Here is a 27292-nt window from a genome sequence, read left to right as displayed (position 1 = left end):
CCATTATGAGCAGAGAATAGTAGCTTTTATTGCCAAGTATAACATCATGCACTTTGGGATGAAGAGCTCACAAACCATGTAGAGATTACATTGATTGAACTAGACTGCATGAAACTGAGGCCAGGGATTTTGGGGTGATTGTGGACCTGGAGTTCGAAGTTTAGAGGGCATGGTGCCAAACTAGCACATAAGATTACCTTATATTGAATGAATACACTAACAAGCAGAGATTGAGGAGGTTTTTATATCTCTTAAGGTTTTAATGAGTCACATCTGGTTGCCTCGATTCCTGTGGGGGGTGGGGGTGATGAAGAGGATCCAGATGAAAGTCATAAAGATTATGATAGGTCTATGGAATGCTCCCTTTGATGATAGATTAAAGGTCTATGGATTACAAAGGCTAGTTGATAGGCAGAAAAGAGTAGAGCTAGCATAGAAACATAAGTTATTAAAGCATTTTATAGATGGACATAGAATTTTTTAATACATGGACAAAAGGAAGAGAACAAGGGGTCATCCCTGGAAATTGTGTGAGGTTAGTAAGAGTGTTAGAGCTTTTTTTTTTTTTCATAGAGTGGCGAATGGTTGGAATGGTTTGCTAGAGGTGGTGGTGGTGTAAATGCTTTCTTTACATGTCTTCATGGAGAAATATAAAATATAGTGTGAATAATGGTTAGTATGGATCTCTCCCATGAGTCTCTTTGACTCCATGAAGATACCCAAGAAAATATTTTATAGATAAATAGTGTAGGTTTGAAGTACCCTTTCATACATACATACATCTTCAAGGCCCACTCTTCCTAATTGGGTTGTGGGGGCAACAGCTGCAAGAGGAACTTCCAATGGTCACGATCCTCTGCCACCAAGCTCAGGTGTTCTGGTGGGATTCCCAAACGTGTCCACCCAAGGTTTTGGATATAATCTATCCAGCAAGTCCTTGGCCTTCCACGTGGCCTCCCACCCTCTGGCTTGGCAAAGAGGGCCTACTGAGGGAGCCTCTCTTGTGGCATTATGACCAGGTGCCCGTACCAACGTAACTGTGATCTCTCAACACGGAGAAGCAGCGGTTGAGTATTGAGGGTTTCCCGAATTGCAGAGCTTCGGACTCTTTCGAGTTTTGTCAGCCCCGCAACCCCTCGAAGGAACCTCATTTCAGCCGCTTGGATTCGTGTCTACATTCTTTTGGTCATTACCCAACTCTCATGACCATAGGTGAGGATGGGGACATAGACTGTATTGAAGACAGCCAGCTTTGCCTTCTGGCTTAACTCACGCTTCAATACTACCGAACGGCCAAGCTCCCGCAATATTGAGCTTGCTAAGCCAATTCGAGTATCTAGCTCTACATCCCATTTTCCATCATTCGTGAATATGGACCCAAGGTATTTAAACTTCTCCACCTGCCTCATTGGGACTCTGCTTACATTTAGAGTGCACTGGGATGGTTGTCTTGAGACCACAAATGTTTCAGTTTTGGCCACACTGATCTTCATTCGCATCTGCACAAACAGCTACAAACCTATCCAGGGTCCGCTGGAGGTCATCTGTGAAAGAGCTAAGCAGAACTAGGTCATCTGCAAAAAGCAGACGTCCAGTGCTACATTTTCCAATTCTGACACACTCACTGCCTCGGCTGTGCCTATCAATCCAGTCCATAAATATTATGAAAAGGAGGGGTGACAGAACACACCCTTGACGGAGGCCAACGAAGACTGTGAAGGGTTCAGACTTTGTGCTGTTTACTCTGACACAAAACTCTGGGCATTCATACAGGGACTTGATGGCAGCTAATGGTTGACCATCCACTCCATACTCCTGTACTACTTGCCAAAGCTTATCCCGAGGAACCTGGTCATATGCCTTCTCCAAGTCCACAAAACATGTGTAGACATTCTTAGCATATTCCCAAGATTTCTCAAAGACTTGCCTTAAAGTGAAGATCAGGTCAGTTGTGCTTCTACCAGGACGAAAGCCATATTGTTCTTCCTGGAACTTTGACTCAACTATGCTCCTGCACTGTCCGTCTTTCCAAGCACTTAGCATACACTTTCCCAGGCAGGCTGAGCAGAGAGATGCCACGATAGTTACTGAAATCCTTCTGGTCTCCCTTCTTAAAGACGGGTATTATTATGCCTGTCTGCCATTGCTTTGGTACCCTTTCATAATCTAAAAAATTATTTAATCATTGTGATATATGGACCCAAGCTTGCAGATTAAATTCATCTGGAATAATATTTCATTAGGAATAAGCACATGACCATTATCCATTGGGTTCTTTCATGATTTGATTTATATCACTGTTATTTCATAGACATCAACTGGCATAATTTGTATCTAGATATAATTTCTCTAGATAATAAGATGTTTCAGAAATGTGAATTAAAAATTATAATCACAGATGAATTAAAAAAAGAAAAGAACGTGACCTAAGTAGAATAATAATAAATTATCTCCATTTCAGATGTAAGAAAATCAATAATTGGTCAAACCTTTGGAGGCCTTGTATTTTCTTTACTGGGAGGACAGCCATTAGTAATTGTAATGACCACTGCCCCTCTCAGTCTTTATATGAAAGGTAAGTGCTAAGTATTATTATTACTTCTAATATATATATGTATATATATTTTTTTTTTAGAAATTGACGAACTCATAAGGTCCACATGAATTATCACTATTTGTCTCTCATGCTAAATCTCAAACTTGCAATACCCTATGGTAATACATTCAAGTAATCCTACCTCTTAACAGAAAGTCTATTATATGACTGCTTCACCATTAGACAACTTCAAATTTCTTGTCTATTTCCCCTCTCCTTGCACTCTGTTAACTGGTAAAAATCATGCCAATTTAAACTATCACTAATCTTTTCAGATTACACTCCAACAAAATATTTTCTTAATCATTTATCTCGAAGAGTTTCTAGAGTTTACTCATCATACTGAAAAACTGAAAACTAATTTGATCGTATCTTTATATGGTGGAATAATAATTTTGGTATGATTAAATAGCCAGTGTCATATTATATTGGTGGGATTATGCTAGAAGAAACTGATCAAGCTAGGGATCTTGAAGTGTTAGTAGATAGGAAGTTGAAGTTCAGGGGCGAAGTAGCAAAGATTGCAAATGCAACTCAAAAGATAATTGCAATGCTGAAACAAACTTTGACATGTCAAGTGCCCCTTTTCAAGGCCTCAATAAGACTTCGCTTAGACTATTGTGTGCAGGTCTGGTTTATGTGATTCTTGTACACTGGAGAAAGTGCAAAGGAGAATGTTGAAAATGATATCAGAATTGTGGAATACTGATTATGAAGACAGATTGATAATTTGTAGACTGCAGACACTAGCAAACAGGAGAAAGAGGGGTGATCTGATTGAAACTTCCAAACGTTGATGGAATTTTTCATTTTATGAAGGACGGAGAAAGGATGAGAGGTCATCCTTGGAAGCTGAGAATGAATGCTGCTAAGAAGGGTGAAGGCCTAGATTTTTCTCTCATAGAGTGTTGTGTGATTGGAATGGATGAATGAATTCAAGAACAAGTATGATAACTGGTGCATGTGGTATGTGGCCTTCCTCAATGAGTCCCTGACTCTCTGAAGGTTTCTCTTCATAATAATAACCTCACTTGTGACCACCTCAAAATCACAGAAATTTTATGCATATCCTATGTTCACTAGAAGTGAGCTTACTGCCTAATTGCATTGCAACACTACCAAGAGAATATGCTGCATTCTAAAGTGTGAAACTTTGCATTTATGAACATTGAGCTGGTAACACCGTTCTTTATCCATATTGTCAGGCAATTCAGATCATCCCAGAGGAAAGCACCATTAGAACTCCTTAACTCTTCTCAGTATTACATCTGCAAACAGCTGAATATCATCTACAAAAAACATGCAGTATCATACATATTAAGCAGCAATTGCCCATGAATATGAGAACCAAGTGAACCTCATAGAACCAGATGGTGTGTTATTGTTTTGTCTAATAAACACCAGACAACATACTGTTGGAATAGATAATTCTAGCAGTATATCATCCATGTTTCTCATAGTTCAAATGCTAATTTCTATGTAATCTCAAATACTAATTTCTTGGTAATATATAAAAATACCTCAACAAATTTTAGAAATATCGCTATGTATTTAATGTGACTCTTACCTACAAAAGGTTAGTAGTTATAATACATCATTATCATGGATGTGGGTGGGTTAAGTTTTTTATTAGGATCCTCTTCAAGCCAATTTAGGCTACTAGTAAGCAAGTGGCAGTTTCACACTGAGCAGTGAAATTCAATATACATTATTATAATATTGTCATGCATTCAACTACTACCAACTAGGCAGTAGTTGAGGAGAAGTACGTATATTATAGTATACATTCTTCTCCTTAAACTCATTCATTGACATGGCACTCACAACTACTACTTATAACCTACTTCACTCATTCGTCACTCTCCAAATAAAAAATGTACTCCTTACTTCCATGCACAACTACTCTTGCACAATTTCTAGTCATGATGCTTGTTCTCTCTCTCTACTAATGAAAAATCTCTTCTGCATATTTTCAATAAAATCCCTTACTAACTTACCTGATTCTGTTATAGAACGTATTTTTAAAAGCACTCAGCAAGTAAATTTTGCAACCCACAAACATTCAATCTGTCTTTATACAGAGCATTTTACAGACTTCTTGCATCTTGGTTACCGCCCTCTGAATCTCCTACAGTACTTTCTTCTCGCCACAGAAACACAGGCAACTAACAATAAGTTTAGCAATCCAAATGAGTGCATTGCTGTCCCAGTTGGTTAAGTGTTCTGTGTACCCACTCATAAACAAACTGAAGCTTCATATCAGAGTAAGAGAAGAATCTCATTGCCCAGCATCAGACTACCAACTCCACTTACTGGAAGCCTGAAGTGGCTTGAAAAATTTCTATATTTGGAGTCTAGTGCAGAGTTATTATGTAAAAAAAAATTTAAAAAAACCAACGTAATTAAAAATTAATAAAATATATCCTTATACCACCCATGGTACTAATGTACTATAAATTTACGTTTCATAGATGGGATTCACCTTGTGTGTGTGTGTGTGTGTGTCAAAAGCTTATAAAGAAGAGAAATTATAAACAATAAATTGCACAATAACCGCAGTAATTAATTTTAATGAAATTGAAGTACAGATATTTCGTACTGAAAATAACAGTACATCATCAGTGTGTAGAAACAAGCAAATCAAAAAAATGGGAATACAGGTATATATACAGCAGTCGGTGATTTACCAATTAAAAACTGTTGCCTGCATGCTAGAAATTAATATTAATCAATAATATTTTAACAATATTATTTATTGTCTCTCTCTCCCAAAAGTTTGGGAGATTCTTATTTTATGTAACCATCAAAAATAGTTTTTAATAATATTATTTATTAATATAAATTTCTAGCATGCAGCAACAGTTTGTAATTGGTAAACCACTGACTGCTGTGCATACCTTGTATTTCCATTTCTTTGATTTGCTTGTTTCTATGCACTGATGTACTGTTATTTTCAGTACGATATATCTGTACTTTCATTTCATTAAAGTTGATTACTGTGGTTATCATGTAATTTATTGTTTATAGTCATGCCACAGGTACCTTTTTAAAGATTAAGAGAAATTATGTTCTTATTTGTTTTTGATTTTGATGAGTTACTCATATGTTTTTGAGTTACTGAGTATATTCTTAGATCAACTGGTGTATCTTTAGTATGCTATTATAGTTTTTAGTGGATCTATTGTGTTTAGTGCATTTAGTAATATAATTGTATATATATTATTAGTTTAAGATTGTCTTAAAAATTGCAGCAAAAGAAAAAAAAAGTAGTGTCAAAGGCACAAGTTAACATAGGTGATGGTGAGAACTGCCATCCCACTGAGTAGAAGCATTGATGTTGATAATATAAGCAAGGTTAATTCGACATTTGAAATATCGCAATTAAAATAAATTATTAGAAAATCAACAAGAGAATTAGAAAAACTGCAGAAACCTTTAAAGAAACTTAGGATGAGAAAAATAATCAGAGCAAGAAGAGGTAGAAAACACTGATGTTGGTAAGACTAATAATAATAGAAACAAGATAAATCAATTATAATATTAAAAAAAAGTAATAATATGGTATGATGATTCAATCATGAAGTTTGCACTTGTCGACAGAGTCAGTACTTTGAGATTCCCAGGGGTCGAACATTAAAGATTTGAAAAATGTAATAGAAAAGCAGAAAAATAAAAGTAAAAGAGATGGTACTTCTTTTGGAACTAATGATTTAAAAAGTGACAAATATAGTATGAGAGAGGATAGCAAAGGATTGAAAGAAAACAAGAAAAGTAAGGGAGTAAAAATTGTTGGTTTGCTACCAAGATACAACAGTATTGAGTTCAGGAAGAGGAGGACTATGATAGTAAATAATGCAATGCTCAGGCTGTGTAGAAGAAACAGATGAAAGTTTTTGGATGTGTGAAGTGAGTTTGATAGTAGAAAAGACGAATAAGAGGAACAGCCTGCACTTGAAGGGATTTGGCATCCTAGAGCCTAGAGAAATTATTTATTGAAATGAGACCTAATGCAGAGAGTCAGGGAAACTAGATCATCATGAGAAAGAATAGTGAGAGTGTATGTGCAAATATAGCTAAGTATGCAAACATGATAACATGAATGTTATTGAACATGGTTATTCACTGGTGAAGGGGTGGAAATGTTAGCTCTGAGTTCAGGCGTTTTGAGTGTGTCTGGGGACAGGAAGAGAGAGTTGTCCAACTGGACCAAGCAGGCTGTAGATTTAAGTATAAGAAAAAGCCAGGAGGTAAATTGTCGTGTCTATGCACAAATGGCAAGAGCATCAGGAACAAAGGAGTTCAGTTTGTTGCTTTGGTGAATATGTTGAGGCCTGAGATTGTTGGCATAGCAAAACCCAGGTATCAGCGTCAGATGCTATAACTGGAATTGTGTGTAAAGGGTGTAGTCTTTTTAGAAAAAATAGGTGGGCAGCTGACCCACCAGGTCTTTATTAACACCTCACGATATATTTTATCCTGTGAACTTGGTATGAACTGGAAGTTAACAGGATAAAATATATGGTGAGGTGTTATAAAGACCTGGTGGGTCAGCTGCTGAGGAGAATGAAATGCATCACCAGATTACCCTGATGTGTATAAATGAGTAATCATTATGAGTGATTTAAATCATCCAAACATTGATTGTGTACAAGAGAAATCTTATGATAAGAATGAAGAAGAATATATAGGTAACCCTCTTATAATGCGGATGTTAGGTTCCACAAAAATGCTGCATTATATAAATCGCATTATACGAGACTCAGATCACATAGAAAAAGTAGGGTTTGGTTCTGCAATCGCTTTTTTTTTAAGATTATATAGACAATGACATATCCAACAAAAAATATATTTTTTTTTAAATTCAGGTAATTCATGTAAGTTAAGAAAACATATAAATTATGAAACAAATACATAGTATAAAATTATAAAAAATTATAAATTGTACGTAAACTTCATCTCTTGGACATCATTAGTATTCGGCTGGTTTAGTTATCCAGAAGTCAGTAATAAGACTTGTATATCACTATGCTGCAATTTTTTATTAAGTTCATAATACAGAGCTAAACAAATATCCAGTTGTCTCGTGAATTTTCCGGAGCGCTCCATTGAGAGATCATTATCCATAAAATAACTTTCTTGCCAAGTCCAATCCTTCTGTTAATTTCTTTAAACTGAATCCTTAAACGATTCATCTCAATCAGAATCTTTGACAGAACTTTCCCTGCCATTTGGTTCAATGTCATCTATTAATTGTACCAGTTCCTGCTCATTTAAATCTATTTCCCCATCAATTAATTCACTATTGAAGAGATTGGAGCACTTATGAAGTTCACGAAGGTTGAGTCTCATGTGCTGATCGAAACTGAATGTATCTTCAGTCTTGTTCAGTTGTTACCTTGGCAGTTTACAGTGGGTGGGTTTATCCCTATTAACAAACGCATATATTGCAAAAGCGCTCTAAGTGGCCATTACTATAATTTTTTTTTTTTTACATAAAATAAGCATTACATACCGTATGTCACTCACCAAAAAATAAAGTGCTCAGCTTGAGATTAACACACTTATGATTTTTAATGCACTTTCCTGGCAGAAAACGAAGACAATTTTCAACAATTAATACTTTATACGGTAAACAATTGATGTACATGCGTGCTAAGAGGTATTTCCCCTAATATAAATTCGCTACTTATAACTAAATGCTTAATACGGGCAGATGCAAATTTAACAAAGATAAAATAAGATAAAGGGTTACCAGTTTGTAGACCATCTTATATCGAAACCGTGTTGTATAAGTACCGCGTTCAACAAGGGTTACTACAATTTGTAGACCGCGTTATATCGAAGCTGCATTGTATAAGTACCATGTTATACGAGAGTTACCTATATTTATTATTACTATTATTGCTTTCATGCTCAACCAGCATGTGAAAGAAGAAACTCAAAGTCAAAGAATCTTAGATATGATCGCAGCATCAGAAGGGGGTCTCAGTTAAGAATGACTATTTTACCACCAGTTAGTGATCATGCTGTACTATCCTGGGAAGTAGCTAACTATATGGATGTTCCAATTAGGACAGGTTACATACCGAACTACAAAGCTGGAAATTGTGGCAAACTCAGGAGAATACTATCTTTGGCCCCATGGTATCAGTTACTGAATAGAAAAGATATCAGCAATACATGGGAAGCTTTAAAAAAGTGCTTAAATAGTATCGAAATGTGTCCCTAGAGTTTGAAGAACAAACAGGATGGGAGCAAAATGGATGTGCAAGAGATCCTGAAGATTATGATTTGGAAGGAATATTGTGAGAATAAAGTGAGAGAAGTTATGAAGTATATAAAACATAGTTAAATCAGAGTACGAAAAGAAATTCCCTGTAGGCCAAAGGCAATCCAAAAAATTTTAATATTATGCCACAAGTAAAAGAAAGAAAGAAAAGTACTCAAATAATAAGCACTTTTCTAAGATCTTTCAATGAAGTGTGTATGACATGATGCACAGTATTACTACTATGTCTAATACTACTACTTATATTCACAAAAGGTAGATATGAAAGAAGGGAATGGTGACAGTGGTTGTGAGGCAGCATGATGTGAGGTGGAGGTTGAGAGGAAGAGATATTTAGTTTCATGTTGCTATAGACCAGTGAATATGGAGGGTGGTGAGGAAGAAATTTATGAGCAATGTTGGTTAGTGAACAAAGGAAGGGTGATTATTAATAGGTAATTTTAATTGTGGCGGTATAAATTGGAAGGAAAAGATAGCATTTGGGAATAAGCAAAATGAATTTCTCAACATCTTAAGAGGGGCAACTGTCTTAGGCAGCGTGTAAAGGGGAGCATGTGAAAATTGAGAATTTTAGATCTGATCATTTCATCAGAGAATGTAATTGTGAATCGAGCTTTGCGCTTTCCACCAGCTGTGAGAGTGATCATGAAATGATTACCTGGGCTGTGGCTAGCCATATGAAAACTTCTGTGAGGAAAGGATATATGCGAAAATACAAGGCTGGTGATTGTGATAAACTTCGGAGATGGCTTGCAGCTGTAGCATGGAATCAGGACTTGAGCAGAAAGGAAATAAATGCTGCTTGGGAACAGACAAAGAAGTACTTAATAGCATCAATGTGTGAACATATTCCAAAGAACAAAAGGCTGAATAGAATAGGTGTAAAATCGATGAATGAGGATATTAAGCATGAAATCTGAAGAAAAAGGTATTTTGAAGGCAGTAAAAGTTAATCGGTTGCACAAGTATAAAGAGCAGGCCAGGAGATTGACTCAGTTGGTATGGACAACAAAAGTACTGTACGAGCAGAAATGAGCAAATCGGGACACAAGAAAAATCCTCAGGAAATTTTCAATATATGGTGAATAGAAAGAAGAATGATTATGGTAAGATGGTGTTAATGGATAAAAATGGAAGATTGGTAACTGTAGATATCGTTGAGGTATTCAGTGAACAGTTCATCAGGATGTTTCATCATCAGTGTGAAATCAAAAGCTCAAGTGTAGAGAATGAAATGAAAGACTTAATGGTGAGTGAGCAAGAAATATATGAAGAGTTAGGTAGGCTATATGTCAATAAGGCAATATAGGACTTGATGACATATAATCATTATTATTATCCAGGCCTCCATGGAGTCAAAAGATTCATCGTGGGAGGTCCTTCCTAAGAAACATAAAGTCTATCAAGCCTCATCGAGGGGAGGTACCCCCCCCCAAGAAACACAGTCTATCATACCACTCCTTAAACTTATTGACCGTTCTCACTCTCACCACTCCAACAGGCAATGCATTCCATGGTTCAACCACCCTCCATGAAAAGAAACCACTGCTCACCCTGTTACTCACGGTTTCCTTTCATAACGTTCAAGGATGGACTCTTGTCATCACTGCTTCCGTCTGTTCAACCAAACGAAAGAACTCCCCAATGTCAACCCTGTAACCACCTTTCAACAGTTTAAAAGTCTCAATCCTATTACCTCTCCTTCTTCTATCCACCAAACTCTGCAGTCCACATTCTTTCAGCCGATCCTCATAACTAACATTGTACAGTCCTGAAACTATCTTTGTTATCCGCCTTTTCACGGTTAATTTATCTCCTTCAAATCCTGGTGACCAAATCTGAGAACAATAGTCTAAGGTGTCTGATCAGAGTGTTATACAACGGAATGATAACCCTTTTATCTCTGAAGGTCAGTGTCCTTCTCATTATTGCAGCAATCCTCTGTGTTACCTTCATCACCTTTGCAATATGTCCCCTAAATTTCAGGTTTCTATCAATCATCAACCCCAGAACTCTTGTCTCCCCTACTTCCTCCAGTATAACTCCTCCCATAGAGTATGCAGCATCCCATCAATGTTTCCCAAACCTCAAGACCTTACATTTTGTTGCATTAAACCGATACCCCAATTCATTTGCCCGTCTATCTAGCTTATTCAAATCCTCTTGCAGGGCTACTACATCTGCACAATTACTAATAATCCTTCCCAGCTTCGCATCATCCGCAAACAACTGAATATCCCCTTGCTATCCACCGGCAATGTCATTATTATATAGGTTAAACAATATAGGTCATAGTACTGGTCCCTGTGGGACCCCACTTGTAACCCTCTGCCTCCTTGAAACTGCCCCACCATACACAACTCTCTGATAACTATTGGACAGCCAATCCTGAATCCAGTTGACCAATCTGACATCCAGATTCATGTGCTGCAACTTAAATATCAGCTTATCATGTGGCACCCTGTCAAATGCCTTCGCTAAGTCTAAGAAAATGGCAGTATATGCCTTTCCTCATCTAATGCTCTTGTAAATTTATTATAAAACGCTAGCATATTGCTAAAATAAGAGTGCTCCTTCACAAATCCATGTTGACTCTCACAGATAACATTACCCTCATCTGCCAATGTTGTATACATTCTTACTACTTTCTCCAAGATCTTAACAACTGCTGATGACACGTGTGTCTTAAGGGAACCTATTAACCGTACCCACTCCAACCACTCTCTCAGGCAGTGCATTCCAAGGTTCAACCACCCCTCCATGTAAAGAACCACTCCTCACCCTCTTGCACACAGCCTCCTTTCATAACTTCCAGGGATGGCCCCTTGTAATCGCTCCTTCCTGCCGTTCCAATAGTATACATATCTGGACACCTGATTCTTTAGAATGAAGTAGTGGATAGGAATGAGAGGCTAGTGACAAAGATGAAGCAGGTGTATGTAATACTTCTTATGATAATAAATTGACAGTCTGCGAGCTTCAAAAACTAGCTGATGGGCTAAAAAGAGGAGATATGATAGAAGCATATAAATTATTAAACAGGTTTTATAGGATTGACACTGAACACTTTTTTTTTTCAGTACATAATGAGAAGGGAGAGAACAAGGGGTCACCTATGACAATTTTGAATGAGTGTGGTTAGCAAAGGCATTAGGACTCGATTTTTTTGCTTGCAGAATAGTGAATGGGTTGCCAGAGGTGGTTATGAGTGCTTTGTCAGTGAATGAGTTTAAGGAGAGAGAGAGAGAGAGGTATTGTGTGAATAATAGCTAGTGTGTGAATAATGGATCTCGAACAATGAGTCTTCTCTAAGCAGTGCAGTGTTCTCAAACCAGGTGATGAAATTCATCTACCACTACATCTGTGCTCACAAGGTATTTGAACTGTCAGCATGGATTGGAAAGTGGATACATTATGGCAATCAACCAGCATGGCAAATCTATGGACACTTTGCCTATACCCCACTACTCTCAAACTTGTGTCTTTCGACACTACAATGAAGTAAATGGATGACTTCCATTATTTCTTCTTCTCTTTTGTATACTCTGTAACACTCCAAACATCTACTGTAACCAAATAATTGATATAATTTTTAAATAACTTTTAGCAGACCTGGTTGACCGAGTGGTTAGTGTATCCGCTCTCCAGCCAACAGGCTGCTGGTTCAAATCTCACGTTCGCATAGATGTTTGTGATTGTCTTTCACCTTCATACATTCACCCAAGTATAGATACACTCTTCCAATATGGACTGGGACACCATGGGAGTAGTAGACCCAAACCTCCCTGAATGGGAGAGGCCTTCACCCTGCAGCGGGTAGAAAAAATAGGCTGTTCATCATCATATGTGTGTGTGTGTGTGTGTCTGTGAAAACACAAATTTGCTGGTCTGGTTGGCTGAGTGGTTAGCGTATCTGCTCTCCAGCCATAAGGCTGTTGGTTCGAATCCCGCCGTAGGCACGGATGTTTGTGAAAATACTGGTAGTGGTGGTGGTCGGAGGTAGTAGCATAGATGTGTAGAAGATGAAGGTAATTGCAGTTGTTGGAGTGGTAGAGATGGAGAGTTGTAGAGTAGGTGCCCTCCTGGATGAGTGTTTAGACTCTTGGAGGTGTTACATAATAATAATAATAATTCTTGCTGAAATGAAGTCCTGTAGATTGAAATGAAGATTCCAAGAAACCCAGGCAATTCAGAAGTGGTTGTCTGGGTTTCTTGGGAATACAACTGGTGCAGAGGATACAGAAATAATGACCAAGACATTGACACATCTGTGAATCCTCCTAGGAAGATAGCTTGAAGGTTTGTAAATTAAAAAATTTATATAATACCTGGAAAAGAGAGACAATGATAAAAGTCATAGATGAAAGGTGTCACAGATGCAGAAAATTTTTTTCAGTAGGGAAGAGAGCAGTGAACATTAAGTCACCCCTGGAAGTTGGGTGACAGTATAGTAAACAAGGCTGAGAAAGTTTTTTTTTTTTCTTGCTGGGTAGGTGTTTTCAATGGATGGGGTCAAGGATGCATATAAAGGCCTTGTGTATATTAGCATGTGACCCCTTGCAAACAGCCTTGGGACTCCAAGGCCCAGAATGATGATAATTGGATACCTCTGTTTGAGTACCACTTGTGTAGAGGCACTAATTTGCCTTCATTCCTTCAGAACCCTTACTATTGCAAAACTCATTAAATAGCCAGGTCAAGAGAAGAGTCTGCTGCTTTGCACATTCCCTAAAAATACATACTAATGTGTTATCTAAAACCTTGTAATTATAATCAGACTGCAAAAGAGTTAAAAGAAAAAAAAAAGCACATCATGAAAGACCTCACTGTTAAATGCAGTGCTCATCATACCATATATTAAACTTCTTCATTCTGCACTCTTCAATGATCACAGTATTCTTATTCAATTTCTAGGGATGGTTTCTTGTTTTAGTTTGTCTGCCTCTATTCTTTCTACTGCAAAATCTTTACCAACTTATATATCGGATCTCTACTGTGATTGGATAGCAGAACTCATGCTATCCAGTTATGATAGTGAACCAAGATATCTACTCCACTCCAAATATCTTTACTTAATTTAGTGTCATCTGCAAACAACTGCATATTCTTATCTAAACCTCTCTTTCAGTATCATCATATAAGTTACGCCTAAGAGCCCTGTGGCATATTACTGGTAACTTGCAGCTTTTGGAATACTATTTATTCATATAACAAATGATGTACATACGAGGTGGTATCAAAATGTTTTGAGACTAGCTCTGTTTACGAGAAATTACTTTATTTATCTATGTTTACACACCATCACTTCAAAATAGTCCCCTTGCATAGCAATACAGCGCTTCCAGCATTCCTGCCACTTCTGGAATTTGCGATTTGCGCTGGATTTCCACAGCGTTGTCAAAACGGCGACCTTTGAGCTGGATCTTCATCTTCAGGAAGAGGGCAAAGTCCGCAGGAGCCAAATCTGGCAAGTAGGGTGGGTGCGGAAGTGAGATCATGGTGTTTCCAGCAAGAAACTCACGTGTGAGGAGAGCTCAGTGACAGGGTGCATTGTCGTTGTGGAGCATCCAGTTTTTCATGCGCCACAGATCCAATCACTTTCGCTGAATGTCCTCCCTCAGATGTCTTAAAACCTGGCAGTAGAACCCACTATTGACAGTCTGGCCCCTGGGTACGAATTCTCGATACACAATGTCGAAAAAGACGATGAGCATGCACTTGGTCGGGCTGTGGACCTGCCTTGCCTTTTTCGGTCGTGGAGATGATGGGCTCTTCCACTGTGAAGACTGTTGCTTCGTCTCAGGATCGTACCCATACACCCAAGTTTCGTCACTGGTAATGATCCTCGACATGAAGGATAGGTCATCCACGCCACACTGACAGAGTTCTTGACAGACTTCGATGTAGTGTTCCTTCTGCTCCTGGGTCAGAAGCCTGGGGATGAACTTAGCAGCAACACGCCGCATGTTCAAATCACACATGAGGATTGCCTGGACTGTTCCGTATGACACACCAACAATGGCAGCGATGTTGTGGAGCGTTCTCCCACGATCCTCATGCACAAGTTGCCGAATGGTTTCGACATTTTCAGGGGTTGAGCTTGTTGAAGATCTTCCTGTTCTCTCGTCGTCTTCCAGTGATGTTCTTCCGCTCTTGAAGTGCACGTGCCACTCAGAACACCTCGAACGACTCATTGCAGCATCGCAGTAAACTTGGCAAATCATGTCCGACATTTCTGTGGCAGATTGTCCAGTTTCACGCAGAATTTTATGTTCGCTCTTTGTTCTAACTTGTTGTCCATGATGAAATCACAGACATGGCAATGCACATGGTCAGAATAGCACCAGTTGCACAGCTCCCGATGTACTCAGTACAATGTCTTTTGACACACTGACTTATTAATTGATTTTATTCCATGTCCATTTCAATTTAAATATCATCTTGTGACATGACAATCTTGTCTATGTGAAATTTAAATGTACTACTTTATAAAAAATTTTTATCACCCCCCCCCCCCCCCAAGACCTGTAACAGGACAGTGCCATGTGTGGGCAGAACAGAGAAAGAAAAAGAATCCATTAATGTTTCTTGAAGACTTGGAGATTATATTTTTTGGAAGACAGTTTTCTGAAGAACTGAGATATATATATTAGAATGAAGGAAGAGGATGAGAAGCTTAGTCAGTATGGAGTTGAACTTATATAATGTTGACAAGCAGCTCAGTGCATTCATACACAATTATGGGTTATGAGGGATGGAATAGTGGTAACTAGTTTAGTGGAGCAGTTTCCACGGAAATACCTATAAAAATGCAGAAATGAAGTATCTGTGGGAAAGCAAATGGAGAGAGAGAGAGAGAGTAAAAATACCAGCTTTTTTAGAGACTGAAGAAGCTATAGACATGATGTGTTTAGGATAGGATGCAAAAGTGAAATGTGATGTGCAAAAAGAGAAAACTGATCTTGGTTGGTGAGCAAGTGTTATCTAGTATGAGATGTCATACTTGTCCCCTATTGGTGAGAGAGTGACCATGTAGTCTTGACTTGAATAAGCATGTGGAGGTATCAAAAATAGAAAGAATTAATATGGACTTATAAGGCAGGCAATTATCATATACTTAGAAACCAGCTGCTAGCAGTAAAATAGATGAAAGAATTTGAAGAACTAGTACATGAGAGACACTTAAGAAAAGCTTGATAGCAGTCGCAGATTGTATACTTTAAGTGAAGAAGATAAAGCAATTTAGAGTCAAATGGATGATGAGAAATAAAAGGGGAATTGCATAAGAAAATGATATTATGGAAGACACATAAAGAGAGAGAGAAGTGGAGAACGGTTGCATGAGGAATATTGGCTCAGACTAGAAAAGTGACTAGTATTGTAAAGAGAGAAAAATTAGAATATGAAAAGAGATTGGTGCTGCAATCCAAGAAGAATCCTAAGGAGTTTTTATCACTATATGGTTAATAGGAGGAAAAATTATAGGGAATGGATTGATTCCCTATAATTTTTATTCACCCGATTCCCTATAAGATGGGAATTGGGTGACTAAAGCAGATGACATACTTGAGCTATTTCATGATCACTTCATTAGAATGTTTCATCCTGATACAGTAGGCTTTATTCTTAGAGGGATGACAAGTGGTGAAGTCTTATAAGTGAAGTAAGAGGATGCATTCCAAATACTGAGTATGCTAAATGTTAATAAGGTAGGGGACCTAGATGGAATTTCACCATGTGTTTTATGGGAATGTACTTTAGAACTGACTGGGTCATTAGCTTGCTGTTTAATGAAAGTCTTGTAATGAGACAAGTTCCTAGAAGGAGAGTAAGACAGTACCATTGCATAAGGGTGAAGGTATCAAACCGTAGACCTGCTTGTATTTCTTCTATAGGTGTTAAGATTATTAAATTTGTAATAGTTGCATACAGAATTGGGCAATGAGGGCAACATTATTTATGTAGGCCAGCATGGATTATCTAAAGAACGCTCTTGTTTTAGTAATCTGGTAACCTTTTACAACAGAATAATGAGAGACGTGGATGAGTGCAAGGTATGCATTGTCAATTTTTTTTGGGGGGGGGTTTCAACAGGGTTCCACATAACTTGATTCTTAAGTTGCAACATATGGGTTTGGATATTAGGTAAGCGGATTGGTGATTGACTCTGTTAAATATCAGAGAGTTGTACATAGGAGAGCAGTATCAGAAAATAGAAACATCATAAGTGGAGTTTCACAGGCTTCTTTGACATAAAGATTGAAGTACTGACTGGAACTATTGCTGTTCAATCAATTATCAATGATATTGTCACAGAACTACAGGAAAATATTTAGCTGTTTACAGATGATGTGAAGCTTGGGAGACTTATTAGTAACAGTGCTGATTTTTTGGCTCTTCAAGAGGATTTCAATAGGCTGAAAAGGTTGGCAAAAGAATGGGAATGTGAGTTTAATGTAAGGTTTTAAAATTTAGGATCCACAAATGGGATGCTTCAAACTCACTTTGTGGATGTGGAGTTATACTGGAAGAAGTGGAGGAAGCAAGGGATCTTGGAGTGATTTTAGATAGAAATTTGAAGTTCAGAGGACATATTGAAAGGTTGTGAAGACATCTCAGAGAATTGTTACAATATTGAGGAGGACGTTGATCATGAGAGATTAAAGACCTGAGAGGGTGGGGAATGTGCAGACAGTAAATAAGTTTAAGGATTGATATGACAGACTGTGAAGTTAGAGGTTAGAAAAATAATAATAATAAAATTGAGAGAGAGAGAGAGGGTTAGGCTTGATCTTTCTGCTGGAAAATGAGACAGGACTGTGTTTAAAAATTTAGTGAAGTGTCATAACCCTACTTGAGAAAGGCAAGATTGGTGAATTGGCCATAGAAGATACTACAAAAGAATGAAAGAATAGAATTGGCAGTCAAGGATAGAATTTTACCATCAGGGAAAAGTAACAATGAGTTATTTTATGCAAGGCTTCATAATATACACATTGAGACCAGATTTTATCATATGCAACAAGTTCACTTGTTTAAAGAAAGCAAATGATTAAAGAATACACAAAGATTGTATAACAACATTTTCAATCAATGTATGGTTATTGGGAATTGCATCCTTCATGTATCTGCATTATTCTTCATGTATCTGCTTTTGTATAACATTTCCAGATGTAGTGAATGTCTCTAAAAATTAAGTAACATTTCTGAATTTATTTACCCCACTAATTAGGTAAAGCTATTATAATATATCATTTCATATGTAATTATTATTTTTTGAACAGTTATCTTCAGTATATGTCAAGACTTCCACCTAAACTTTCAAGCAATGTATGCGTGTGTAGGATTGTGGAATACCCTTTTCCTCATCATGTACTCCATTTTTGATGTCAGCAAACTCATGAAATGGTCCACGAGGTAAGTTAAGATACATTTTAGGATGTTTTTATTGAACATAAGCCCTGCAGTCATATGACAGCGGGGCTCAACAAATTATGCAAAATCCTACTCGCCTAAGACACTCATTTTTTTTTATTAATGATGTGGCCTAGTAAGTTCAGTAGGAGTTTCATTGAGTCGTTAGTGGTTCTTCATCTGTGTTCATCTTAAAATGATCGTAGTTAGAGTTTTTTATGAAATAAAAAATAAATTAGTTTTGTCCAGATGCTGTGCACCAGCTTTGGGTGAGCGAGCCTTGATGTCTGACGTGTGTACATGTCATGACATTAAGGTAAGTTTATTGATTAACATTTTTGTAACAGAGCCTAGATGTAACCAAAAGAAGACATCAGCAATAAGTAAGCCCACCTGTTGGCAATAAAAGCAATTAACAGTTATGCTTTCTCTATTTCAGAATGTTATTATTATCTGATACATACATATTATCATGCTTGATATGAGGCTTGGCTTTATTTATATTCTTCAATAATGGACAGATTTTAACTTATGTATCAACATGCAAAGGAAGTAGGAAGTATTTATTTAATGTAAACATAAAAAATTATTTTTCCAGCTTAGAATTTATGACAGTTTTAAAGATCATGTCTGTGAGATGTGATTAGTTTATTTAATGGATGAAGACTTAAGAAAGCATGGCCCTTCTTACAGAGAGTCTTTTGATTCCATGGAAGAATATTATATTAAGAGTAATTTCTTGTCAAGTATTATATACTTCTTAACAAAAAAAAAGAAAGAAAAACAAAAACAAAATTACACTTGTAACATCAGTGTAATCGATGTTACAAGTGAGTCTCAGTTGATAATTATTTCATCATGGCAGATACCATGGTCGTTTCCTATATAAGTGAGAAATATGTAATAATTATAGGCTGTTATCAGATAAAGATTTTTTAAGGAGAGGGATATGAGATTAAAAGGGAAACTAACATTTAATTGCTTTGCTTATACTTCACTAATAACTTTAACTAAATTATAGAAACAGGGAAAGTGAAAGAATTTATTGCTTTGTTAGGTACCAATCATTTGAAAAGTGACAAATATGAAAGGGAAGATGATATAAAAGTATCATCAAGACACAGAAAAAAGAGTGAGAGTTGAGATTAAGTCTTCTGTTATCACAGTATGATAAGATTGAAAGTAGGAAGGTTGGAATGGCAAATAACGAAAAAGTCAATCATAGGTCACACAGGAAGAAGGAATAGTGTCCAGGCTGCATGTGTATGGGGTGAAATTGATGGGAAGACTTATGAATGGCATACTTGAATAGATTTGGAGGTATCGCGAGAAAATGTTCTTGAAAGAACAGATGAGCAGAATCTAGTAAATCAGGGCAGTTAGTTGATACTGGGTTACATATGTGTATGTGCACAAAATTCTTAAGACAGGTGAGTGAGAATAAGAGTATCCAAAATTACTTAATGTAGTTTCTCGTGTCACAAATTAGAATGAAGTGTAGTAATCAGAAGATGCAAGGATATGTGTGTTCCAAGGAAAGATATTGCAATTCAGGTATGTTAATACAAAAATATCAGGAATTTGGTTAAAAATTATAGTATCAGTGAAATGAAGTTTATGGAAGAAGTGGAAACTGTATAAGAAGGGTGTGAGAGCAGTGGATAAGGAGTTGCTTTTGTGTGGTGAGTAGTATGTAATTGGAGTGAATTGCCAAAGTATGTGGAGATTGCAGACATGATAAATGCATTTAAGGCACAGTATGATTAGTTGTGTGTGTGTGTGTGTGTGTGTGTGTGTGTGTGTGTGTGTGTGTGTGTGTGTGTGACCGTGGGGCCACTTATAATGATTCTTTTGATTTCATAGAGGTCTGACAATGATAATAGTAATAATAAGAATTGTATTTCCATATTTGAGTTTCCATAGCTATTGTAACAATTTATGTGACATTTCCAGAATAAAAACATACTACTGGAATGAAAATAAATAATTTAATAACTAAATTAAAGCTCATGGTAGCATTCTCAAAGACACTTTGAAGACACACACACTCAGCAAAGACTGGGAATGAAATGACCTAAAGAACAAGGACAGTCACATGTATGGAGGGCAAAGTAGTGCCAGCCACTCTTTACATCTGTCTCCTGAGTTTACTGCTGATGGGAGGTTGGGGTGGTATGACAAATTTGTGTGTAGAGTTACACCATCAGTTCTATTGTAGTTCACTGAATTATGTAGAATATAAGCCACTTCCAAGAACAGTATCTATGATTTTAAATGGAAACTATATAGAAGCTTGGCATTTCTTCTGCCTGATGAAATGATCTTCTTCCAAAGCACACTGTGTTAGTCCACTTTTAGGTTGTCCATACCAAATATGCTTTTTGTGTTCTTTACTTCTTATCAAGGTGGTCCATCCATTCAGTCCAAAATCCCACATTTACATGGGATACTGTAGACATAGACACCTTGGAAGTAGAGAAAATCCTGGTATTCCTCGATTTCAGTTTATCATGAGACCCAGACACAATGATCTTAACAATCCTTGTATGTGTGCGCTCACTACTATAGTGGTAAACACAAGGGACCCATCCAGTTGCTTAGTAACTAAGATATCCAAGAAGGTTTCTATAGAGCAAGGACAAGACCTTCTTTGTTTTCTGGAGGGGAATTTTGAGTAGCAATGCATCTCCCTGTTGTATCTCAGACATGTTCTCTGGGGTAGAGATTTATGATGATTTCATTTTTATGGATGGTATTGCCAGGGCTGGTGGAAGCGGGCATGCGGGCGCCGCTATGATGGGGGCGGCGTCGCTAGGGAACGGTTCATAAGTTAATTTTTAAGAAACAAAATTTTTATCATAAAAACAAAAAAATTCTTAGAATGATCAATATTAAAATAAATGAGGCTGTATACACCGAATAAAAATTGAAAAAAAAAGTATATTGCTGCCTCTTTGATCAGCCAGCTGTTTATAATTTTGCAGCTAGAGCAGGCTAAATGCTTGCCTGCAGAATGTTGTGTCTACTGCAGTCTATCTAAAGTGAAACAGTGAACAGTTTTTATGCGCCTAAACAAATTTTCATACAAAACATTTGTTGCTAGTTAACCAGTCATATGGTACGCATCTCAATAGGCTACTGACAGTAGCGCAGTGCGGACTATTATTTCGTCTCTGTGTCATGTTGTGTAATAATTTCTTGCGGGTATAAAAGAGAAATGGAATCAAAAATTTTAAAAAAGTTATCCGGTGCACAAAATCATAAGCGTCATGCTGAGAAAGAAGCAGATATTAAGAAACAAACTGGGGCTCTTAATAAATTTGTTAAAATATTAAAATATTCTGATGCAGATTGTAACCAACTCGATATATCAGAAATCAGAGTTGAAGAACCATGCACATCATCCAGTTTGTATGAAGGTACTATTGCAACTATTGAACAAGATAATTGAACACGATTTAAGTGAAAAATAGTTAGGATTTAGTCACCTACAGCAAGATTTAGTTGTAGTTGACCATGAAACTAACATATTGTTAGTCTCTGTGGATTTAGAAGATCCAGGTGAACGGGGAAATATTGATGAAAAATTAAGAGTTGTTTTAATTGTAATGAGGCCTGTTCAAAATAAAAATATAATATATCCCAGAGATACATATGGTCGTAAATTTGACAAGTATTATTATAATAGAAAAATGGAAAACGGGAGCTCGTGCCAAGAACATGGCTCATTTATTCCGAAACTTTAAATTCTGTTTTTTACTTTTGTTGCAAACTTGTCGCACCTACTGAATCAACTAAATCATCCACTGAGTTTTGTAGAAGGTTATAACGATTGGAGAAATGTAAGTACAGCTTTACATAGACATGAGACTAGTTTAACTCACATGAAAAATTTCTTAAAATGGAAGGAACTTGATAAAAATTTAAAAAAACAAAACTACTATTGATTTCAAGACTCCAAGCATGTATGAAATGGAAAAGAAACATTGGACGAGTGTTTTAGAATGCTTGATTGAAATTATAAAATTCCTTGGTAGCCGAAATTTAGCTTTTCGCGGATCATCTGATAAATTATATGAAAGAAATAACGGCAATTTTTTAAAATTAGTCGAACTGTTTGGGAAATTTGATTCCGTTATGGAAAATCATGTTGAAAGGGCCCTACAACGAAACAATAGAGTACACTATTTGAGTCAAGACAGTCAAAATGAAATATTGGAAATTTTAAGTAACACAATCAGGGATACAATTTTATTATCAATTCGCAAATCTAAATATTATTCCATAATTTTAGACTGCACACCTGATGCAAGTGAAACAGAACAAATTACTATTATTATTCACTTTGTTTCCTGTGACAATGGAATTGTCAAGATCAGGGAAAACGTTTTAGGTTTTGCAGATATATCAGATTCCACAGGATGGTTTATGTGCAACAATAATGGAACAACTGGAAAAATGGAGCATTCCCATTGAAGATGTGAGTTCAAGGGTATGACAATGGAGCAAATATCGGCTCCAAAATTTGCTTTTGAACAAAAATCCTCTAGCTTTTTACGTGCCATGTGCTGCTCATACTCTAAATTTAATCATTAACGATGCAGCCAAAGTAATGCAGATACAATTAGTTTCTTTGCAGTTATTCAAGAAATATACAATTCTTTTCATTCTCTTAGAAATGTTGGGTAATCCTTTTAAAGTTTGTAAAAAAATTAACATTGAAACAGCCATCAGAAATGCAATGGGGAAAGTAAAATTAATGCAATCCGCCCTCTATGATATCAGTTAGGAGAAATTTATGATGCACTTTTTGAAATTTTAAGTAATGAAAATTTTAATAAAGAAACTCAGCATGAAGCACAAACATTATGTGCTAAAATAAAGGACTACAAATTTATTTGCTTTCTTATAACTTGGTATGATTTACTTAACAGAATAAACCCTGTGAGTAAAATGCTTCAAGACAAAAATATGAACATTACACTTGCTTTAGAATCTATCGAAAACTTAAAAATATTCTTACAAGAGTATCGATCAGATACAAATTTTAAAGAAGTTCTTAAAACGGTAAGAGGTGGATGGAGAACAAGAATTTAAAACTGGTACGGAAGTTCGACGATGAGGAAGACATGACAATTTGACTACGAGCATCATGACGAAACGCCACAATCGCCAGAAGATAAATTTAGAGTGGATGTGTTTTATACACTTCTAGACATTGCAACGTGTTCGTTAATAGAACGTTTTGACCAACTAAAAGATATGATAATTTCAATTTCTTGTATAGATTACTACAAATTAATAACGAAGATTTACGAAAAATTTGTGATGATTTAGAGATTCTCTTGAAGGACTGCGACAATAAAAACATAAATGCAATAGAACTATATGACGAGTTATGTGCTTTCCGAGATATTTTTCGGAAGGATAATTTAAATATTCTAAAGCCCTTTCGATATTCTTAATTTTATTGTGTTCAATAATTTATTTTTCCCTAACTTTTCAATTTCTTTAAGAATACTATTAACCTTAACTGTTAGTGTAGCGAGCGGTGAACATTCCTTTTCCAAGTTGAAATTGATTAAAATCTACTTAAGAACAAGTATGTCACAAAAAAGGCTTGTTAGTTTGGTGTTAATAGCTATTGAAAATGATATATATGCGGAATTAGACGTTAAGACCATTATTTCTAATTTTGTGAATATGAAATCAAAAACCTTAAAATTTAAAAAAAAAAAATTGCAAGTATATTTATGTAATTTAATTTATTTTCTGTTATTCTGTAAAGATGTTGTTTTTTGAATACTTATATTAAATGTTCTAATTATTTCTGAATTATTTTCTTATTTTCTCATCTATCTTGAGTTTCTTTTATTTTTCTAAAAGATAGTTCCACTTATAGAAATTATTACAAGTTACTAAGAATTTAGTAACTTGTAAAATGCAAGAATTTTTTAAACTTTAGTTCAAATAAATTTTAACTTTAATTAAAATTCATTTTAATTTTGTTAGCGATTCGGGTCGGTGAGAAGGCTATAATCCCTGTATCATTATATTCAACGATTAAAGTGAAGTGGCTTTATCAAAATTTGCTTTAACTTTTGAGAATTTTTTGAATATACGGGTTTTTAACGATTATCCTGCCTAGTCAACACTCCCGGTTCATTACATTTAGCGAACCAACATGTGGCTGTTCTGTCAAAATTCATTTAAGAAATTTCACATAATTTAAATTTTTATTATCATAAAAGAACCACACACTCCCGGATCATTACAGGGGTGCTTAGATAGAAATTGCATGCGGGCGTCAAAGACCCTAGCGCCGGCTCTGGGTATTGTCATCCATAAAAATTAATTCTTCAACAACAGTACACAGGACAGTCAAACATGATGTTGAAGAACTTCATTGCAATATTGTTTGCCAGTCATAGTCTCTTTTTCCAGCACTTGTAGCTTGGTTTGTCCATTAAGCATAATGCCTTCCCACACCATGACCGTAGCACAGCTACATCTATCCCTTTCTGGTAATTAGCTTACGGAATTAACAACGCATAAAAAGGATATTAATTAAAGGCAACTTTAATGAATAACTTCAATATTTCAGCAACGTCACGTTGCCATCTTCAGGAACATAAAAATATGGTATGTGCACTAACAAAAGCAAATGAGGAAGAAGGCAAGAAACTAATATTGTTCCTAAAGTCCTAATGGTTCCCCCTAGCAGGCTAATTGGGTTGTCTTGGCCGTTGGGCTGAAGTTCTCATAATGTAAGTCTCCCAAATTTGGGGTAGTTTCATACACCAAAATTTGTTGAGGTTTGGAACCTTTTTTTAGAGCTGCTGATGATTCCTTGAATAATCTTTCGTAACTTGCTGCGGTGTATTATTTTAGTTTTCTTCCAACAAATTCTATTGTGGGTATCTAAGGCATGGTGTGCCTGCCCAGAGTGGCTGTCAGACCATGCCACTCTGGGCTGCCAGACCATGCCTTAGATACTCACCATAAAATTTGTTGGAAGAAAACTAAAGTAATACACCGCAGCAAGTTTAAGTATGAAAGATTATTCAAGGAATCATCAGCAGCTCTAAAAAACGTTCCAAACCTCAACAAATTTGGGTGTATGAAACTACCCCAGATTTGTGAGACTTACATTATGAGAACTTCAGCCCAACGGCCAAGACGACCAAATTAGGCCACCAGAGGGCACCATTAGGACTTTAGGAACAATATTAGTTTCTCGCCTTCTTCCTCGTTTGCTTTTGTTAGTGCCTGCGTGCACATACCATATTTTTATGTTCCTGAAGATGGCAACGTGACGTTGCCGAAATATTGAAGTTATTCATTAAAGTTGTCTTTAATTAATATCCTTCTTATGCGTTGTTAATTCCGTAAGCTAATTACCAGTTATGTATGACCAACGTATAAGCCTTGCTACTAGAATCTATCCCTTTCAAGAACATTCTTGCAATGGTAAGCAGTACCACTTTCATGCCGAATTGAGTGTCGTCTGGAATCAGAGGAAAGACTAAAACAACTCTCATTTATAAAGAGTACATTAGCCTATTGGTGTCTTGTGTAATTTTTATGGATACAACACCACTGAAAATGTGCTCTATAATGAGCTATTGATAAAGGGATGCAGACTTATAGGCCTTTGGGCATATGGGTCTTCTTGTCATAGACATCTTGTCACAGTTTGCCAAGATACCCATGTACCTGTGCTTGAATAGAGCCAACTTGCACACTGACTTGCTGTGGTGCTTTAATTACATTTTGCTGTTATAACCAAAAATCTGTCTTCATATTCCATAGTTTAGTGAGGATGACCTCTTAGCAAATGCCTGGACACATATTCCATTGGTTTAAAACACTGTCCAGAGTCTGGATAGAGTGCTATGTGAGATTCTAAACTCTCTGGCAATATCAGAAATTTTGCAGTCTTCTTCAAGCTTTCCAATAATTCTTTCCCACATGAAATCATCTAGATCAGTGCTTCCCAAACTTCTGGATGTCAGTGCCCCCTTTGCAAAAATTAAAATATTTCACGGCCCTCCCCTCGAAAAAAAATCGTAATAGAGAGATATATTATTTATTGTATATATATTCAATACAAAACATACACAGTGAATATTGCAAAAATCAAATGCATATATTACATTTTTTTTGCCTCTTACCGTTTGGTTCTGAAGACGATGCGGGCTGTTCTGATAAAATATGAAATACTGTCCTTTTTTTTTTTGAGTCTGTTTCTGCTTCTTCTGATTGTTCGTGGGAATTTCTTTTTATTTTTTATCAGCCAGTTATCCATCTCAGGGTTAAATTTTTTAACGTAGAATAGATCAAATAATATCACCACTTACCGATACTGGCACACCACAGACTGATAACATGAAATTAGTGAATGTTACCTGAATGAGGGCATCCCCGGACCAGGATCATTTTTCTCTTTTGTAACTTTTCTTCCTTTACGGTAATTAAGCCTAACACAAAACAGACAGCAAAGGCAGGTTATTAAAACGTGCATATGATTGGTGTGGTATTAACAAAAGATCGCGCAACCAAAAGATAAAAGCATAGCTGACAATTGAGTCGAAATGGTAACTCTCTTCAGCCGAATTCCAAATGTGAAACTGCCATAACATTCATTATATATATTACTTAGTTTTAAGACTTTTACGAATTTTAGCACATTCGGTTGAATTTTATTGCTGCCTTGGGAAATCAAACTCACACACATCTAATTAATAACAATAGTTTTTAGTTAGATACTGTGTTTGCCCATGCAACATATGGTTTTGTATCAGTCTATACAGCATAGTTTCTGTATGAGGTGACATGTGATTCATTAATTAGTGTGTTTTTATCCCAGTTGTCTCTGATTGCACTATTTGGTGAGAAATATATTACACAGACTCCTCATACCTTATTCACTGGCATAATAAAAGTACTTGTTTTTATTGCCTCTGTGGTATAGTGGCTGTTAGGGAGGGTGT

General features: G+C 36.4%; 1 protein-coding gene across 1 annotated transcript in view; it reads left to right on the top strand.

Moving 5' to 3' along the window:
- LOC150095576 (solute carrier family 4 member 11-like) overlaps nucleotides 1–27292 on the top strand; it is a 341029-nt gene that overhangs the window by 182871 nt on the left and 130866 nt on the right. Inside the window, exons 7-8 of the mRNA XM_090410034.1 lie at nucleotides 2462–2575; nucleotides 18170–18302. Coding sequence (XP_090266160.1) covers nucleotides 2462–2575; nucleotides 18170–18302 — 247 coding nt within the window. The remainder of the gene's footprint in view (nucleotides 1–2461; nucleotides 2576–18169; nucleotides 18303–27292) is intronic.

Source organism: Typopeltis vanoorti, chromosome 20 (genome assembly GCF_054136105.1).
Source record: "Typopeltis vanoorti isolate ZY-2024b chromosome 20, IOZ_Tvanoo_1.0, whole genome shotgun sequence".
NCBI lineage: Eukaryota > Metazoa > Arthropoda > Arachnida > Uropygi > Thelyphonidae > Typopeltis > Typopeltis vanoorti.
The sequence above is the reverse complement of the archived record's forward strand: the minus strand, read 5'-3'. Positions and strand labels throughout refer to the sequence as shown.